The sequence below is a fragment of the Salvelinus fontinalis genome, chromosome 2 (assembly GCF_029448725.1).
Source record: "Salvelinus fontinalis isolate EN_2023a chromosome 2, ASM2944872v1, whole genome shotgun sequence".
NCBI classification, from domain to species: domain Eukaryota; kingdom Metazoa; phylum Chordata; class Actinopteri; order Salmoniformes; family Salmonidae; genus Salvelinus; species Salvelinus fontinalis.
In genome coordinates, this window is record NC_074666.1 from 31,116,517 (window position 1) to 31,135,889 (window position 19,373).

The window sequence follows — 19,373 nt, forward strand, 5'->3', positions numbered from 1 at the left end:
CCTCCAGAAAGTGGAGAGCAACACTTATGGAGCTCCACTAGGCAATATATTTTTTTGAAGCCACGTTCGACAGGACTACCGAAACAGACTGACGAGCTCAAAAAGATAGCAGCCTTCAATATGTCAGACCAATCCAAACTTGGTATGTCCAGCCCACTCATTATCTCAGCCACTTATGGTTAGTTGTAAGGTTGCTATCTTCTGTGGCTTAACCAACAAGGCTCGTAATTTAACAATTGTATTCGTATTTACAAATGGCATACTAGTTTGTTATTAAGGCACATGAAAGGTCACATGTTCGAGAAGGCGTTTTAGCAAAAAATTTATAAAATATTTTTTACGTTCAAACGGCTCTCCTGTGAAATCATGACTTGCGACATACGCCTAATTTTCTGAATCGGATTACATTTACATAAGTATTCAGACCTTTTACTCAATACTTTGTTGAAGCACATTTGGCAAAGATTACAACCTCGTACCTTCGTGGGTATGACGCTACAAGCTTGGCACGCCTATATTTTGTGAGTTTGTCCTATTATTTTCTGCAGATCCTCTCAAGCTCTGTCAGGTTGGATGGGGAGTGTCGCTGCACTGCTATTTTCAGGTCCCTCCAGAGATGTTACATCGGGTTTAAGTCTGTGCTCTTGCTGAGCCAGTCAAGGACATTCAAAGACTTGTCCTGAAGCCACTCCTGTGTTATCTTGGCTGTGTGCTCAGGGTTGTTGTCCTGTTGGAAGGTGAACCTTCGACCCAGTCTGAGGTCCTGAGCACTCTGGATCAGGTTTTCATCTCTCTGCACTTTGCTCCGTTCATCTTTCCCTCGATCCTGACTAGTCTACCTGCCATTGAAAAACATCCCCTCAGTTGTTCAAAAGCTCATATCAGCCCGAGAACCTAATGTTTCTTAGTTCTTTGAGATTTAGTTTAGATAACAATCTCTCCGCAGAAGCGACAGTTCCAGGAATGGTCAAAAAAAGCTTGATTTGCCGTAGCAATGTCAGGGTAAACTGCGGGGAGTGGTGTTGCAGAACTGCTGTATTTGAAGCATCTTTAATTGAGCTTTTCATTCTCCTTAATTGCTGGCCTCAAAACGTTAGAAAGATAACTGTATAGGAAGCTCTGGGGACAGGTTGTTGATACTGGATAACCAATTTGCCAGTTTATTGGCCATTGTCTTTAGCGGGGAATAATTCTTGAGTGCTTGAAAAAATGAATTGTTTGCTATTTCCTTCATACTGGTGAACCAGCATTTAAGTTGTCTGGTTGCAATATCAACAGTTCGTTATCTCTGGTATATCTTGGCTTCATCATCATATAATGCACAATTTCTCAGGAAGGACTGTCTGGGTTGGCAATACTCAGTATAGAAAACTGTCGGGCACATAACCTGGACCTACAGGCCATGGTGAAAACATTTACACACAAAAAAGGACTTCTGGAAACCAGGGAAGCCTCTCAAGTTGGATTTAATTCATACTGAACAAAATATGAACGCAACACTTTCAAAGATTTGACTGAGTTAGAGTTCATATAAGGAAATCAGTCAATTCAAATGAATTCATTAGGCCCTAATCTATCTATTTCACATGACTGGGGTTATGAATATGCATCTGTAGGTCACATATACAGTTGAACAGTTGAAGTCAGAAGTTAACATACACCTTTAGTTTACATACACCTTACATACACCATTTAAACTCAGTTTTTCACAATTCCTGACATTTAATCCTAGTAAAAATTCCCTGTCTTAGGTCAGTTAGGATCACCACTTTATTTTTAGAATGTGAAATGTCAGAATAATAGTAGAGAATTATTTTTTCAGCTTTTATTTCTTTTTTCACATTCCCAGTGGGTCAGAAGTTTACATACACTCAATTAGTATTTGGTAGAATTGTCTTTAAATTGTTTAACTTGGGTCACATGTTTCGGGTAGCCTTCCACAAGCTTCCCACAATAAGTTGAGTGAATTTTGTCCCATTTCCTCCTGACAGAGCTGGTGTAACTGAGTCAAGTTTGTAGGCCTCCTTGCTCGCACATGCTTTTTCAGTTCTGCCCACAGATTTTCTATAGGGTAGGGACAGGGCTTTGTGATCGCCACTCCAGTACCTTGACTTTGTTGTCCTTAAGCTGTTTTGCCACAACTTTGGAAGTGTGCTTGGGGTCAATGTCCATTTGGAAGACCCATTTGCGACCAAGCTTTAACTTCCTGACTGACGTCTTGAGATGTTGCTTCAATATATCCACATCATTTTCTTTCCTCATGATGCCATCTATTTTATGAAGTGCACCAGTCCCTCCTGCAGCAAAGCACCCCCACAACATGATGCTGCCATGCCCGCGCTTCACAGTTGAGATGGTGTTCTTCGGCTTGCAAGCCTCCCCCTTTTTCGTCCAAACATAATGATGGTAATTATGGCCAAACTGTTCTATTTTTTTTTTCATCAGACCAGAGGACATTTCTCCAAAAAGTGTGATCTTTGTCCCCATGTGCAGTTGCAAACCGTATGGCTTTTTTTATGGCGGTTTTGGGGCAGTGGCTTCTTCCTTGCCGAGCAGCCCTTCAGGTTATGTCGATATAGGACTTGTTTTACCGTGGATATAGATACGTTTGTACCTGTGTCCTCCAGCATCTTCACAAGGTCCTTTGCTGTTTTTCTGGGATTGATTTGCACTCTTCGCAACAAGGTACGTTCATCTCTAGGAGACAGAACGTGTCTCCTTCCTGAGTGGAATGACGGCTGCACGGTCCCATGGTGTTTATACTTGCGTACTATTGTTTGTACAGATGAACGTGGTACCTTCAGGCGTTTGTAAATTGCTCCCAAGGATGAACCAGACTTGTGGAGGTCTACAATTTTCTTTTTCTGAGGTCTTTTTTTTGGGCTGATTTCTTTCCCCCCCCCCATGATATTAAGCAAAGAGGCACTGGGTTTTGAAGGTAGGCCTTGAAATACATCCACAGGTACACCTCCAATTGACTCAGAAGCTTCTAAATCCATGACATCATTTCCAGGAATTTTCCAAGCTGTTTAACTTGTTACGGCTAGACGTTCCGCTAGCGGAACCCCTCGACAACATCCGTTGAAATGGCAGAGCTCCAAATTCAAATTAAATTACTATAAATATTAAACTCTCATGAAATCACACATGCAATACACCAAATTAAAGCAACACTTGTTGTTAATCCAGCCAACATGTCAGATTTCAAAAAGGCTCCCCACCAAACAAACACATGACATTCATATTTCAACCCGCCAGGCGCGACACAAAACGCAGAAATAATGATATAATTCATGCCTTACCTTTTGAAGATCTTCTTTTGTTGGCACTCCAATATGTCCCATAAACATCACAAATTATCCTTTTGTTGGATTAATTCCGTCGTTATATCTCCAAAATGTCAATTTATTTGGCGCGTTTGATCCAGAAAAACACCGGTTCCAACTCGCGTAACATGACTACAAAATATCTAATAAGTTACCTGTAAACTTGTTCCAAAAATTAAAAAAATCCTAATACAACTTTAGGTATTTTTTTACCTAAATAATCGATAAAATTTAAGACGGGATAAACTGCGTTCAATAGCGGCTAAAAACAAAGTGGAGCGAGCTTTCAGGGCACGCACCTCTAACAAACAGTACACTTCACTCGACCCTCATTCTGAACTGCCCTACTTCATTTCTCAAAGGAAAAACATCAACCAATTTCTAAAGACTGTTGACATCTAGTGGAAGCGATAGGAACTGCATGCAAGTGCCAGAGAAATCTAGATCCCCAAAGAAAACCCATTGAAAAGTGACCTCATAAAAAAAAATCGCTATTTTCTCAGGTTTTCACCTGCCATATCAGTTCTGTTATACTCAGACATTATTAAAAAAGTTTTAGAAACTTTCGACTCTAAATCTACCACCAATTATATACATATCCTAGCTTCTGGGCCTGAGTGTAGCAGCCAGTTTACTTTGGGCATGCTTTTCATCCGGATGTGAAAATACTGCCCCATAGCCTGAAAAGGTCAACTTAGTGTGTGTAAACTTCTGACCCACTGGAATTGTGATACAGTGAAATAATCTGTCTGTAAACAATTGTTGGTAAAACTACTTGTCATGCACAAAGTAGATGTCCTAACCGACTTGCCAAAACTATAGTTTGTTAACTTCTTACAGATGAAATCCCGTTAATGGGCTCGATTTGACAACAGCCAGTGAAATTGCAGGGCGCCTAATTCAAACAACAGAAATCTCATAATTAAAATTCCTCAAACATACAAGTATTATACACCATTTTAAAGATAAACTTAAAGATAATCCCACCACCGTGTCCAATTTTCAAAGGCTTTACGACAAAAGCATACCATGCGATTGTTAGGTCAGCACCTAGTCACAGAAAAACACAGCCATTTTTCCAGCCGAAGAGAGGAGTCACAAAAAGCAGAAATAGAGATACAAATTAATCACTAACCTTTGATCTTCATCAGATGACACTCATAGTACTTCATGTTTTGTTCGTTAAAGTTCATATTTATATCGAAAAATCTGTTTATATTGGCGCATTATGTTCAGTAATGTTTTGCTTTCAAAACATCTGGTGATTTTGCAGAGAGCCACATCAATTTACAGAAATACTCATCAAAATATATCAAAATATAATATAAAGATATACTTCTCCTTAATGCAACCGCTGTCAGATTTCAAAAAAGCACACCATGCAATAATCTGAGTACAGCGCTCAGAGACCAAAACAAGCCATACAGATACCCGCCATGTTGTGGAGTCAACAGAAGTCAGAAATAGCATTATAAATATTCACTTACCTTTGATCTTCATCAGATTGCACTCCCAGGAATCCCAGTTCCACAATATTTTTTGTTGTTGTTGTTGATAAAGTCCATTTATGTCCAAATACCTCCCTTTTGTTCGCGCGTTTAGTTCACAAATCCAAATTCATGAGGCGCAGGCACATTAATCCAGACAAAGTCAAAAAAATTATATTACAGTTCTTAGAAACATGTCAAAGAATGTGTAGAATCGATCTTTAGGATGTTTTTAACATAAATCTTCAATAATATTTCAACCGAACAATTCCTTTGTCTTTAGAAATGCAATGGATGGTTGCAATGGTTTTTGCCTGTCATATGAGTTCTGTTGTACTCACAGACATGATTCAAACAGTTTTAGAAACTTCTGAGTTTTCTATCCACATCTACAAATAATATGCATACCTTGGGTTCTGGGCCTGCGTATCAGGCAGTTTACTCTGGGCACCTTATTCATCCAAGCTACTCAATACTGCCCCTCATCCATATGAAGTTAACAAGAAATTTTGTGGAGTGGTTGAAAAATTAGTTTTGACTCCAACCTAGGTGTATGTAAACTTCCGACTTCAACTGTATACAGTCGTGGCCAAAAGTTTTGAGAATGACAAATTTATTTCCACCAAGTTTGCTGCTTCAGTGTCTTTGGATATTTTTGTCAGATGTTACTATATAATAGTGAATTATAATTACAAGCATTTCATAAGTGTCAAAGGCTTTTATTGACAATTACATGAAGTTGATGCAAAGAGTCAATATTTGACCCTTTTTCAAGACCTCTGCAATCCACCCTGGCATGCTGTCAATTAACTTCTGGGCTACATTCTGACTGATGGCAGCCCATTCTTGCATAATCAATGCTTGAGTTTGTCAGAATTTGTGGGGTTTTGTTTGTTCATCCGCCTCTTGAGGATTGACCACACGTTCTCAATGGGATTAAGGTCTAGGCAGTTTCCTGGCCATGGACCCAGAATATCAATTTTTTGTTCCCCGAGCCACTTAGTTATCACTTTTGCCTTATGGCAAGGTGCTCCATCATGCTGGAAAGGGCATTGTTCGTCACCAAACTGTTCCTGGATGGTTGGGAGAAGTTGCTCTCTGGGGATGTGTTGGTACCATTCTTAATTCATGGCTGCGTTCTTAGGCAAAATTGTGAGTGAGCCCACTCCCTTGGCTGAGAAGCCACCCCACACATGAATGGTCTCAGGATGCTTTACTGTTGGCATGACACAGGACTGATGGCAGCGCTCACCATGTCTTCTCCGGACAAGCTTTTTCCGGATACCCCAAAAAATCGGAACGGGGATTCACCAGAGAAAATGACTTTACCCCAGTTCTCAGCAGTCTAATCCCTGTACATTTTGCAGAATATCAGTCTGTCCCTGATGTTCTTCCTGGAGAGAAGTGGCTTCTATGCTGCCCTTGACACCAGGCCATCCTCCAAAAGTCTTCGCCTCACTGTGCGTGCAGATGCACTCACGCCTGCCTGCTGCCATTCCCGAGCAAGCTCTGTACTGGTGGTGCCCCAATTCCACAGCTGAATCAACTTTAGGAGACAGTCCTGGCGCTTGCTGGACTTTCTTGGTTGCTCTGAAGCCGCCTTCACAACAATTGAACCGCTCTCCTTGAAGTTCTTGATGATCCGATAAATGGTTGATTTGGGTGCAATCTTACTGGCAGCAATATCCTTGCCTGTGAATCCCTTTTTGTGCAACGCAATGATGACGGCACGTGTTTCCTTGCAGGTAACCATGGTTGAGAGTAAGAACAATGATTCCAAGCACCACCCTCCTTTTGAAGCTCCCAGTCTGTTATTCGAACTCAATCAGCATGACAGAGTGATCTTCAGCCTTGTCCTCGTCAACACTCACACCCGTGTTAACGAGAGAATCACTGACATGTCAGCGGGTCCTTTTGTGGCAGGGCTGAAATGCAGTGGAAATGTTTTTGGGGGATTCAGTTAATTTGCATGGCAAAGAGAGACTTTGCAATTAATTGCAATTCATCTGATCACTCTTCATAACATTCTGGAGTGTATGCAAATTGCCATCATACAAACTGAGGCAGCAGACTTTATGAAAATTAATATTTGTGTCATTCTCAACTTTTGGCCACGTGTGTGTGTGTGTATATATATTTATATTTTTTAAAGTGGTGTGTGTGGATCAGAAAACCAGTCAGTATCTGGTGTGACCACCTCATGCATCGCGACACATCTCCTTCGTGTGGAGTTGACGAGGCTGTTGATTGTGGAATGTTGTTCCACTCCTCTTCAATGGCTGTACAAATTCCTGGATATTGGCAGGAGCTGGAACACGCTGTCATACACGTCGATCCAGAGCATCCCAAACATGCTCAATGGGGTGATATGTCTGAGTATGCAGGCCATGGAATAACTACGACATTTCCAGCTTCGAGGAATTGAGTACAGATCCTTGTGACATGGGGCTATGCATTATCATGCTGAAACATGAGGTGCTGGCGGCGGACCAATGGCACAACAATGTGCCATTGAATCTCGTCATGGTATCTCTTTGCATTCAATCAATAAATTGCAATTGTGTTCTTAATCTACCGTAAATATTGCGGCCCATTTGTGTAGGCTATTAGCCAGACAACAATAAATGGTTCAACTATAGTGGCTGAATTTATCGCCAAGCCGACTACTTCTATCCTCATTCTTAGGCTATTTGGTGTGAAAATTTTATAAAAATGTTAATAGCAGTTCACATGGGATATAGCTACAGATACTACACTGCTGTCGTGTCTTGACTTTAATATTCATCTGAAGACTTATTATTTATCTAATTAACTATGCTTAATTGTTACCCGTTTTTTTTTATATATATATATATATATATATATATATATATATATATATATATATATATATATATATATATATATATATATATATATATATATATATATATATATATATATATATATATATATATATTTTATATATATATATATATATATATATATATATATTTTATATATATAAATGAATCTAACAATTAACTCATTAGGATCTGGGAGCGGTTCTTTTAAAGAGTTACCATCTCCCGAATTATACTCTAAAAGGTCTTTACCTATCACATCTATAAAGAGTCAACTTATTAATCATAACCTCGTATCATATCATATTCAGTACTACACAAATTAGGTTAATTTATTTACTAGGCAATTAAATGGGAACACAGGATAAACATACACACACTGCACCGGTAATACGCTGAAAACTGGTCCCTAGCCAATGACAGCAACATGGATGCTTGTTAAAGAAGCGATGGAGAGGGACAGAGACACTTAACATTGCCACATTCAGAAACTACTCTCACCTACAATAACCATATACATTGAACATGAACCACTGCCGCTTTGAGCACAAAATCATTAATGTATTTACGTGAAATGCATGGGTTCGCCGAGAACTCTGAACGGGGCAGCCTTGGAAAGGGTGTTGGGCCTTTTCGCGGCACGCTTGTAAGGCTCTGATTTGTCTGAAATGGTTCCAACAACTCTTCTACTGTTATCCTTCTTAGTTGTCTGGTATCCGGTGACTTGTCGTGTAGTCCTGAACAGAACTACAGACTTGATTGTTCTTCCATTCGCTCTTGTAGATACTTCTTTGAAGGTAGGCTAGCCAGTCTTATCAGTGTTTCCCCAGTGGGGTGATGAGAATAGCGTAATACGATGGTTTGAGCAGAGTAACAGGATGGTCCTACTTAAATTCGCTTTCGAAGGTACTTTACTTAGAACAGCTAATCAGCCGTACCAGTGATTGTCCGGGAGGTGATTTTATCAAACCATTTTAAACGTGTAGCTGCCTCTTCATGCTTAAATGTGTTTTTTCCCCTAACCCATACCCTTTGCTCCAAAGGTGCTGTTCCGGCAGGCTGTCCGCACTCCGGGGTGGTGATTACTCACTGTGCAAAGTTAGGAAGAGATCATTGTTTTTCATAAATCACATCCCTCTCTTAAGAAAAACACAAATTTTTCATATTGCATGCACAACCCATAGTGTGGAAAATTCAGCTATGTAGTGTGTATGTACTTTCCAAGTTACAGTATTTTTTTAAATAAAATGTTTAATGACATTAGTGTTCTATAGATCACCTCCACCATACCGCACGTTCTATGCTCAAAATATTGTTCCTGTATTTGCTTTTGAAGGTGTTAGTTTCAGCGGGAAAAGATCTGAGACAAAGCACATACTTTTAGTGAATTTGGAGAGCGCAAGCCTGGATCTTCTCCCTTGATTTACCACAGGATGTGAGTGTCAATCCCAACTAGTTATTTCCTCCCCCCTCTATGGGTGAAATGGGGCCTGATTGAAGTTATTCGTTGCAAATCTGATCTGACCAATTTGGTTTCTCGCAGTCAGTCATGACACTGCATAATGAAACAGTCCCTTGTAAGCTAGTGTTTTGAGGGTGGACTGACTTATTTAATAGACTGGTTTTACTCAAAACAACTTTCTATCAAAGCTGGGAGAGAGCGCGAGCATGACTCAGCCTATACCGGACAGTTTTATATTCCCAAAATCTGTAGCTGATTAGAATGCTGTTGCATCAAAAATGTATTTTACAATCTGCAATTTTTGAATTTCCAACTTTTTTTTACTGAGCAAGTAATTACGTTATTACCACCAACCAGCAGTCTAAAAGTGGGAGCATTGAGACACCGTGTATAGCTTTTGTGAAATGTTAGGCATAACATGAGAAAATTATGACCAAATGGACCTACCAATAAACATTTATCGATTAGTTAATGCGTAGTTAACTTGTCCTGGCACCACAGAAAGCCTATAATCGATTTGATAGGCGCATAGACATGCTGCAATTCCAGCAACATTGTCCGCGATCGTTAGTCTATACTTTTGAGTGGCTGTCTGGCTGACTCATTCGATTTTATTTTAGGGAGGGGTGCCCGAACTCTGTCCTTGCGGGCGGGCTCCAGAGAAACTGCGTTACGCCAGTGATGATGTGCAATGGCTAATAAGAATTGAGAGAGCCATGTGAGAGGTGCTTTGTAGCATGGTGATTGGCAGCCGAGCGAAGGGAATTATAATTATTATATTCAGCCCAGGGGCATTGCAACCACACACATTGGAGGCCTGTTGCTACGCCGTCCCAACGTATCGTCTTAACAGTTCGATATAGTGCTCGTTGTTTTATCCATCGTGTGGTTGTGGCACTTAGTCACATTTTATACACCCACTACTCGTATTTTCATTTTTATAGACTTTTCAGGCATCTAACGGAATTCAATCATCCAACCCATGCCCCTTGGGTACACTGTAGCAGCATCTCTATAGAAATGCACCCCCAAAGCCAGTCAGTGGTTTACATACATTTCTCTAGGAGATAAACTCAAGGTTACTGTGTCCATTGAATTCTTTATGGATATCAGTGGTTGGTATGGAAACATGTATATAAAAAAAGGAAGTGGGTGCTGAGAAGCACTAACATGCAGCCCTGGTTGCCATAGTAATTATTTTGGTTGGCACAGATCTAGGACTGTTCTGCAACTTTCATGGCTTTATTTGATACAAGTGCTAACATCTACTAATGGCTTGCGCACCCAATGGGCCAGGAATATTTCATTTATCCAGCTCTCAACAAAATGCTCACTCGCACTGCCATAAAGACACACACACACACACACACACACACACACACACACACACACACACACACACACACACATACACAGACAATAGCAGACGTGGGCTGGTGTCGGTGCCTACATTGGAAAGGGCCTCAGGCTTGTTTTATTTCTGAACAACTGGGCTTTGTGGGGTCAGTGCTGAAGTACAGCCTCACTACTGCACATGATACACAAGGACTGCATGTTTTCTAGATTCACCAAATGTCTTACTTCTATAATAGTTAGTGCAATTTTTTTATATTTTAGCACAGTGAAAATGTTGCACACAATTATCTCCTAAGAGGAACTGTCTTCATTCTATGTAGAATGATCAGCACTGGCTGTATAATGTTTACAGTATATTTTAATTGGGCTTGATTATGTTAATAATGGGGCCATCCAGGATTTGAAACAGTCACAACAAGGTCACCCAGTCACGATAAACAGCTGAGAGATGCCAATTCCAGATTGCCCCTTTAAAGAGAAACTCAACAAAACAAAAAAAGTATTTGTTTGAGAATGACCTATGTGGCATTGATATTAGTCAAACATTTTTTCCAATGGTAACATTGTCTAAAAAGTGTAAGTAGGGTAATTTTGGCCCTAAATTCAGTATATTCCAAAACAGATTTGTGTAACTGAGGTCTTCACAATTTACGTAAGGGTTGAGTTTGGATTACATTCATGCCCACTTGCCAATTGTAATGCCTCAGGGTGTAACAGTTCACCAAACCCTCGGTTCGGTACATATTGCGGTTTTGCGGTCACAGTTCAGGTACAGCGAGAAAATGAAATGCCAGTTATTTTTTGTTTATTTGAGAAAATACAAAGTGTTGGTATTCCTGGTTCTCTATCATGAGTCATATAATGACTGATGGGATCGCAATCAGGAATAACAAAACTTTATATTTTCTAAAATGAAAACACATGGTTGCTCATTAACACTAAAATAAAGTGCAATATGAGTGTAAACATGGCTCAGACATTGTTTAGGTCTATGCTATGTTTTCTTACAAAGAGAAGAATATGCCAACTTGTGTCTAGCACTCTGGGGCTGTGTCAATGTTAAGTAGCCCTGGAGGTTCAGCCATCTAGTAAGCACAACTCATGGTGCATTGGCCAATTCATTGTGAAAGGGTGAAGTTCGTAACGTGGCTCGAGCACTTTCACGTGGTGCTTAAACTCCCCATTCTCAACCACCGTCTTGATCTGGTGGTAGGAATACTGGGGTGACGTCGGTGTAAATGTGTCAACATGTTTGAGGTGTTGGCAGCTGCAATACTGTAGGCTATTCTCTTGAGCAGTGGAGACGTACTCTCTTTGTCCATCGCCGTTGTAATCTGCTGGGAAGCCAAAATGTTCCCAAACTGGAGATTTAAACGATAATGGTGAATCCTCCAGGTTTATCGACCCCGCCACTGGCCATCATGCAGAACTAGTTCCCGGCTGCTTGTTTACATAAGACGTTAAACTTATACAACTGGTGGGTCTAATCCTGAATACTGATTGGTTAAAACTGCAAATCTATGACGTTAAAATGCCTGTTTACTCTGTTCCATCTGATTGTGCAATTCACTGTCTCATCAGCCCAGCCAGGCAATTTATAAACTTGATCTCCACCATAAAAAGCATCAAGACATTATCTCACAATTTATTTTCAAATAAGATTATTTTCTTAAGTAGAGATTTTAATAAACATTACGGTCTGTCTCGCCGACTATTTGCAATGTTTCATTATTTCAATTCGAGCTCCAGCTGTCCCATTGTGATGGACAAGCGGGCAGTGTTTCTCAACCAGTCAATCATGAATCGGCTGGCATATTTATCGATATACACAGAAATTTCCTTTTGAAAAAAGTTACGAAACGAAGTGTAGCTAGTTTGCATTCTTTCCAACTTCAGTTTGAAGTGATTGTGTTGTTGGCTAGCTCCTCTGAACAACAGTGTCCTGAGGAGTAAGCACATTTTCTATGCCAGGTGAAATCATGCCTCATTAACTCATTGTTTTGGCTGCACTGTTTGACGTGACTGTAAGATAGCTGTAGTTGGCTAGCAAGCAAGGGAAAATAACATTGCCAGCCAGTATGGCAATGGAACATTTAGAACATCACAAAAAAACACTGAACAACTTGGTCACGTCTCTGGCAACCGAACCGTTAGAACGGCTTGGGTAGCAACCCTAGATTTGTGTCCGTACTATATCTTGTGGAAGGATTAAATAAATTAATCAAAATAACGTTTTTAATGAAAATATGTCTATCTTTATTTGAATATGTTGGTAACCTGTTGTATAAAGTGATAATGCCCTCGAGGCCAGTGTTTGGAGGAAATATTGGCACAGTTTGCCAGCCCCCGACCTTTGTCTCGTGCCTAACACCCATGCCAATATATCCTCCAAACACTGACTTTTCTGGCATGATCACTTAACTAACACCCACATCGAACCACACCCACAAGCATCCAAATCTTGTTTTTCTTAATGAGCAGCAGAAAAAACATGCGATTCGGTGCATTCAGCCCCCCTTTAAAACAGTGGCACTTCATGCTAGCTAGTAAATCATACGACATATATTACAGTACCAATCAAAAGTTTTGGACACACCTACTCATTCAAGGGTTTTTCTTTATTTTTACTATTTTCTACATTGTATAATACACTGCTCAAAAAAATAAAGGGAACACTTAAACAACACAATGTAACTCCAAGTCAATCACACTTCTGTGAAATCAAACTGTCCACTTAGGAAGCAACACTGATTGACAATAAATTTCACATGCTGTTGTGCAAATGGAATAGACAAAAGGTGGAAATTATAGGCAATTAGCAAGACACCCCCCAAAACAGGAGTGATTCTGCAGGTGGTGACCACAGACCACTTCTCAGTTCCTATGCTTCCTGGCTGATGTTTTGGTTACTTTTGAATGCTGGCGGTGCTCTCACTCTAGTGGTAGCATGAGACGGAGTCTACAACCCACACAAGTGGCTCAGGTAGTGCAGCTCATCCAGGATGGCACATCAATGCGAGCTGTGGCAAGAAGGTTTGCTGTGTCTGTCAGCGTAGTGTCCAGAGCATGCAGGCGCTACCAGGAGACAGGCCAGTACATCAGGAGACGTGGAGGAGGCCGTAGGAGGGCAACAACCCAGCAGCAGGACCGCTACCTCCGCCTTTGTGCAAGGAGGTGCACTGCCAGTGCCCTGCAAAATGACCTCCAGCAGGCCACAAATGTGCATGTGTCTGCTCAAACAGTCAGAAACAGACTTCATGAGGGTGGTATGAGGCCCCGACGTCCACAGGTGGGGGTTGTGCTTACAGCCCAACACCGTGCAGGACGTTTGGCATTTGCCAGAGAACACCAAGATTGGCAAATTCGCCACTGGCGCCCTGTGCTCTTCACAGATGAAAGCAGGTTCACACTGAGCACATGTGACAGACGTGACAGAGTCTGGAGACGCCGTGGAGAACGTTCTGCTGCCTGCAACATCCTCCAGCATGACCGGTTTTGCGGTGTGTCAGTCATGGTGTGGGGTGGCATTTCTTTGTGGGGCCGCACAGTCCTCCATGTGCGCCCCAGAGGTAGCCTGACTGCCATTAGGTACCGAGATGAGATCCTCAGAGCCCTTGTGAGACCATATGCTGACACATGCACATTTGTGGCCTGCTGGAGGTCATTTTGTAGGGCTCTGGCAGTGCTCCTCCTGCTCAAAGGCGGAGGTAGCGGTCCTGCTGCTGGGCTGTTGCCCTCCTACGGCCTCCTCCACGTCTCCTGATGTTCTGGCCTGTCTCCTGGTAGCGCCTCCATGCTCTGGACACTACGCTGACAGACACAGCAAACCTTCTTGCCACAGCTCGCATTGATGTGCCATCCTGGATGAGCTGCACTACCTGAGCCTCTTGTGTGGGTTGTAGACTCCGTCTCATGCTACCCCTAGAGTGAGAGCACCGCCAGCATTCAAAAGTGACCAAAACATCAGCAAGGAAGCATAGGAACTGAGAAGTGGTCTATGGTCACCACCTGCAGAATCACTCCTGTTTTGGGGGGTGTCTTGCTAATTGCCTATAATTTCCACCTTTTGTCTATTCCATTTGCACAACAGCATGTGAAATTTATTGTCAATCAGTGTTGCTTCCTAAGTGGACAGTTTGATTTCACAGAAGTGTGATTGACTTGGAGTTACATTGTGTTGTTTAAGTGTTCCCTTTATTTTTTTGAGCAGTGTAATAGTGAAGACATTAAAACTACAAATTAACACACATGGAATTGTGTAGTAACCAAAAAAGTGTTTTAAAGAATCTAAAATATATTAAGATTTGTTTAAGTAGCCAGTCTTTGCCTTGATGACAGCTTTGCACACTCTTGGCATTATCTTAACCAGCTTCATGAGGTAGTCACCTGGAATGCATTTCAATTAACAGATGTGCATTGTTAAAAGTACATTTTTGGGATGTCTTTCCATAATGTGTTTGAGCCAGTCCTTGTTGTGTTGTGACATGGTAGGGGTGGTATACAGAAGATAGCCCTATTTGGTAAAATACCAAGTCCATATTATGTAAAGAACTGCACAAATAAGCAAATAATAATGACAGTCCATTACTTTAAGACATGAAGGTCAGTCAATACAGAAAATTTCAAGAACTTTGAAAGTTTCTTCAAGGGCAGTCATGAAAACCATCAAACTATATGATGAAACTGGCTCTCATGAGGACCACCACAGGAAAGGAAGACCCAGAGTTACTTAGCGTTAACTGCAGATCAGATGCAGCCCAAATAAATGCTTCACATAGTTCAAGTAACCTACACATCTCAACATCAACTGTTCAGAGGATACTGCGTGAGTCAGGCATTCATGGATGAATTGCTGCATAGAAACTTGCTTTGGGCCTAGAAACACAAACAATGTACATTAGACCGGTGGAAATCTGTCCTTTTGGTGTGATGAATCCAAATTCTAGACTTTTGGTTCCAACCGCTGTATCTTTGTGAGACGCAGAGTAGGGGAAAGGATGATCTCAGCATGTGTGGTTCCCACTGTGATGCATGGAGGAGGAGGTGTGATGATGTAGGGGTGCCCTGCTGGTGACACAGTCAGTAATTTATTTGGAATTCAAGGCACACTTAACCAGCATGGCTACCACAGCATTCTGCCGCGATACGCCATCTCATCTGGTTTGCGCTTAGTCCCACTATCATTTGTTTTTCAACAGGACAATGACCAAACACACCTCCAAGCTGTGTAAGGGCTATTTGACCAAGGAGAGAGATGGTGCTGCATCAGCTGACCTGGCCTCCACAATCACCCGACCTCAACCCAATTGAGATGGTTTGGGATGAGTTGGACCGCAGAGTGAAGGAAAAGCAGCCAACAAGTGCTCAGCATATGTGGGAACTCCTTCAAGACTGTTGGAAAGCATTTGCCATGAAGCTGGTTGAGAGAATGTCGAGTGTGCAGAGCTGTTAAGGCAAAGGGTGGCTACTTTGAAAAGTCTAAAATAATATATATTTTGATTTGCTTAACATTTTTTGTTACTACATGATTCTATATGTGTTATTTCATAGTTTTGATGTCTTCGCTATTATTCTACAATGTAGAAAGAAAAACCCTTGAATGAGTAGTTACTGTAGTATATGCTACTGTATATTTCATTTACTGCTTTTCACACTGGTGCAGTATGATGCATACTTATTTTCCATGTGTGGAAGTACATGTTTGTGCCTGGGGCCTTTCCCTGCTCCCTGTAGTGTACCAGTGGACATTGGCATATTCCCATCATTGCCACCACACACAGAGCGAGCACCCCAGGGCTGCGTGATAATGTATTACAGAGCAGACACCCATGGAAGCCATGGTTTTGTTTTGTACCCTAAGCCCAACCCCGCCATCCCAGAAGAAAATATATTTTTTAATGGAGCAGGCCTCTTACCTGGCGTTATCAATATTCTGCTGGATCCCACCTGGCAGGAACACTGCACGGCCAGCCATGGTGTGCTCTCCCCCCACACACGTTTTGTTAACACTCTTGCTACTGTGACGGTGTTTCCACTGATTGCTTGTGTTTTGTGTGTAAGCGCTTTGACAAAAGCATACCCTGAGGATGTGTGGTGCTGGTGGTTTCTTTTGGAGGGTGCGATGTAACCACACCAGCATGCATCGCTCTGAAGGCGGAAGGGACAGTTTAGTATGTGTGAGGGCTCCCCAACTCGGTGGGTGGGGAGACTAATGGATAAACTGGTGCTGCGGGGCTGAGATCCTGCAGCTCTGGTGCAGGGAGTGGTGGAGTGGAATTGAACAGCAACTATTCCCTCCACCGGGGGCATTATAGAAGATTGCTCCACAGTTGTACTCGAGTGGACTACTCCCATGTCAGATTTGAGGCTAACATAGCAGCACGCCAAACCTGCTGCAAAGGCCTGCTCTCATAGCACCGTGACCCTCTCACCAGCCCCTAGACTCATGTAATATAAACCATTTGTTAAGTTGCTGCTACTGAATGATTAAAATGGCCATTAGACATTTTGATTATTCATTCAATCCGTCCCTTTCCCATCCCTGTATGCATCTTAGTCTCTTGTAGTTAGCTGAAGGATGTCAGTGCCTTCGGTCCAGTGTTTATTAATAATGTAAATGGGACATTGCCTGGACATCATTACCCGTACCTCTTGATATGGATACAGCTCTGCTGAGTGACATGTCACCACTGCTCTGCATCATTACAAGGTGGCTAATGCACACGATAGGAAGTTAATTAATGTGTTGTGCCTGGCCCCTGGCCTGCATCATGTATGCGTGTGCAGTGTACTGTGCAGGACCACAGTAGTAAATGAGTCCCTGGTGGTGGTGCTTGAACTACTTCTAAATCACCACCCCTCTTCCTCCCTCCCGATATTGTTATGGGAATTTTGTTATCAATGTTCATAAACTTCAATTCATCTACTCAGTCTGCAACCCAGAGTTTGTAAGATTCTGGTTGAATGAAGCAGACAAGTCCCAGCTTACAAAAATCAAAGTGTTTATTCACGAGGACGTCCTAGACCGTTGTACAAAACCATCCATCCTTATGCACATACCTTCACACACAAACCGTAGGTATCCTACGCACACACTCTATCAATACCCAGCCGACAGTTCCATTCCCCCGAGATTAGGGAGACCTTGAGAAGTACTCCGTGTCCTCTCCCAAATCTCTGAGGCCTAGCCAGGTCGGCACCGAAGCTACGCCTTGCTCAGACAGTCTGTGTTTTCCCACTATACAGACACATGGTTTAACCTAATTCTGACTAAAACTACATCAGATTATGATTATAATTAAGTTCATACAATTATAAGGTTTCAGAGTGAATTATTTCATCCTTATCTTTCAACATAAAATCATTTAATCAATATGTATTGCGATTCTCACGATTATGTACGTATTGCGATTGTATACTGTGATTTTGTTTCGATGTTCCAAACATATTGCCAACCATATGTCTGCTGCAGAGGGATGAGAGAGCAATGAGAAAAGCCATGAGTTTTGATCAGTCAAGGAAATAAAAGTGCTGGAAACAAATTGGCTCCCTATTTTAAGAAGGGGTTTTGGTGCAGGTACAGCCATCTAGCGCAAAAATAATATTGCGATATTGTCAAAACAATACAATATATTGTCAAATAATATCCAGATTATGTAACTGTATTTATCCCCCCCCCCCCCATCAGTGGAAGAAATCATGGACATGTTCTTCCTGAGTAGCGACGCTACCAAACCTAGTTTGAAGTGTTTTGGAGTACGTTTCGGCTTGCAGTGAAGCATTGCTGACATCGGTTTGGCTGTTTACATTCATGAATTTTGACAATGCTAACTCGTTGCTGTGGCAGAAGTAGAACATTTATTATTGTGTATTCTGTCGCTATTGACCTTCAGACACGACTCGAGGTAAGGGGAATTCCACCGAAATATAGATTTTGCCTGAACTATCCCTTTACCAGCTTGGATTACTGCAAAAAAATATATACTTTTGTTTTGTCAACGTGAAGTATAATGTTGTCAATAATACTGTGTATGAGTTAACAAGATAAAGGGAAAAACATAATTTTGATAAATGGATATCAGCATGGATAGGTTCTTATTTTTCAGAGTAAATAACTCACGGACACTAGAGAAGCTTAACAAAGTTTAATTCTTCCCAAAGGGTTGTTACAGTTGTAATTCAGACAAATGTTCTCGCCATCACAAGTATATATATATACCATGTTGGACACTTCTCCTTCTCTCCAATCCTTACATCTTATGGTTTGACAGGAAGAAGGTAACAGGATAATATAACCATTATTTCTCCCTTCATGGGATCTGACGTGACTTCCTGACCTCAACCCCTCCTTCGCCTAATCCACAGATGTCCTCTCGTATCACCTATCGCACTCCCGTGATTCTCTCCCGTCCACCCATCGCATTCCACAGCCATTCTGTCTTTCTACAGATCTCTCCTTTATATACTATGCGTCTGATCTATCATGTCTTTAATATCTCAATGTTCAAAGTTAAGCCCGAATCCAACAGCATGAAGCAACCAAACATTGAGCACAAGTTCATTATTAGTTGCAAATTCTTCTACCAAATCTTCTTCAATCTAGGCCTAACCATCAAATCAGAGTCCCACAGCATTGACAGGGGTAAATGTATTGGCTGCAAGAAGCTTCAATAGATTTAATAAATTGCTCTCTTTTCTCTCTCTGCTTTTTTCCAGGCGATTAACCAAAGAGAATGTGAAACCATCTGGGCGCCAGATAGGCAAGCTGAGCCATAGCAACCCCACCATCCTCTTTGACTATGTATGTATTCTCAAGGATTTTATGATATTTTATTCACCTACTGTACATTTGAAAGTAGTGTTTTGAGACCTACACTAATATTAGCCTTATTTTGAGTGA

At 41.4% G+C, this 19,373-nt stretch overlaps 1 protein-coding gene across 2 annotated transcripts in view; it reads left to right on the top strand.

Moving 5' to 3' along the window:
- The window catches only part of LOC129816544 (THO complex subunit 2-like), an 81,237-nt gene that overhangs the window by 29,818 nt on the left and 32,046 nt on the right, over nt 1–19,373 (top strand). For both annotated transcript variants that reach the window (XM_055871135.1, XM_055871127.1), the window contains exon 16: nt 19,190–19,274. In XM_055871135.1, the coding sequence (XP_055727110.1) occupies nt 19,190–19,274 (85 nt within the window). The remainder of the gene's footprint in view (nt 1–19,189; nt 19,275–19,373) is intronic.